The sequence below is a fragment of the Gavialis gangeticus genome, unplaced genomic scaffold (assembly GCF_001723915.1).
Source record: "Gavialis gangeticus isolate Ggan-Ray unplaced genomic scaffold, GavGan_comp1, whole genome shotgun sequence".
NCBI classification, from domain to species: domain Eukaryota; kingdom Metazoa; phylum Chordata; order Crocodylia; family Gavialidae; genus Gavialis; species Gavialis gangeticus.
This window is the reverse complement of record NW_017729029.1, coordinates 43,212,892-43,214,558: the sequence shown is the minus strand read 5'-3', so window position 1 is coordinate 43,214,558 and position 1,667 is coordinate 43,212,892. Positions and strand designations below refer to the sequence as shown.

Below are 1,667 nucleotides of genomic sequence, written 5' to 3'. Positions count from 1 at the left end.
CTGTGTATATGTTCCGCTCGTCAGTCTAGGCTGGGCTGTACTTGCGAAGCATGTAAGTGCTAAATATAAAACCAGGACTATATTTCTTTAATCTTTCCTAGATTTTTTTCCTTCTTTTTTGAAGGAATACTTTTTGAACACTGATTGCAAAGATGTTACTGTCTTTCCAGCTTTATGTTGTTAAGAGATTATACAGGAAAGAAAGGGAGCCTTGCAATATTCAAATATAAAAAGTCAAATTCTGCTGCTCCTAAGACATTATGAAATGTAATTAGCTGAATCAATAGTCCAGAATATCTGCGGTACAAAGCCACTGTTTAGGAAGCAAAATCATTTTCATCTTTCAGAAATTTACACCTGGATGAAAAGAAAAGCAGCTGGAACATTTCACTCTACTTAGGACAGTCTCTGGGACCAACTGCTGCTCTAGCAGCACTCTACTAAAGCAACTCATAATATCATAGAAATGTAGAGTTGGAAGGAACTCCTAGACATCAGCTAATCAAACCCACTGCTCAGAGATCCAACAAAGTCTACCCAGATAATTCAAAGGCACTTACTTTAATAAATTATGTATTTTACTAATGTCCAAGACAGTTATAAGCTAAAGATTACATGCATATGTATTTTAAAAGGGAGACTTATAGCTGCAGCTGGGATATAGAAAAAAGGTTTGAAATAAAGAAGGGCATTGTTACTTACTTAAGGTTATCTAATGGTAACAGTAATTGCAAACCATAGTGACAATGCCACTTTGAAATGTGCACTTACTCTTTTATTAAGACAGATAACAGGCCACAGACTGCAACCCAATGTGCAGCAGCAGCACAGACAGCCACAAAGCAGCCATTTTACATTGACAGGGAGATTCTTCTTTAAGCATGCATTCACTCGGCTGATACTGGTCTTGAATTCTTCCGGAGCAACCTGCAACAGAGATGGTGAACTTTAACTGGAAGCCATTACAGAACTGCTTTCATTCTAATTGTCTCTACATATAAGTGACACCAAGGATACTATTATCAGGTGTGAAACAAAGCCACCTCAATCAACCCCCCAATTCAAATCCACAACATTGCTCATACTGCTTAACATAAGGTCACTTTCTTAGAACAAGCCCATTTTACCTTGAAGGCTTGGGTGGGGGAAGGGGTCTAATGGTTGAAAACAGATTCCTCCATGTTATCTGGCAATGATTAACAAATCAGTCCTGTTAATAATACCCCTGTCCCCTATAAAATTAGATTAGGACTAGAGCTGCGCAGCATATAAAATTGGTGAGGTTGGCAAGAATGAAAGAGATATTTGGCTTCCATGGAAACAAGAGTTCATTCAGTTTGTAGGTAAAAACTGCCATTTCACACAGAAAAAAGTGCTAGTTTTTTCCCCTAGTGAAAGCCTACAGTTTGCCTAGGATGAAGTTGGACCTTTGGAGCAAAAAGTTGCATTATTAATGGAAATGGAATAAATTGCTGAAATCCTTCCAAATAATATGATCCAACAACTCTAGCAATGGCTTCCTGCTAAGAGCAACCTAGAAGGCAAAAGGAAGACTACAGGAAACGCATCTTGCACAGAAGTACAAGACATGCCTATCTGTAGGAACCTACTGAATTTGGAATTTTGCAAAATACCACAATGTCTACAAAATCTGGAGGGGGGGTGGT

General features: G+C 38.4%; 1 protein-coding gene across 2 annotated transcripts in view; it reads right to left on the bottom strand.

Moving 5' to 3' along the window:
- Positions 1-1,667, bottom strand: part of CHIC1 (cysteine rich hydrophobic domain 1) — a 56,478-nt gene that overhangs the window by 19,489 nt on the left and 35,322 nt on the right. For both annotated transcript variants that reach the window (XM_019521488.1, XM_019521489.1), the window contains exon 3: positions 772-927. In XM_019521488.1, coding sequence (XP_019377033.1) covers positions 772-927 — 156 coding nt within the window. The remainder of the gene's footprint in view (positions 1-771; positions 928-1,667) is intronic.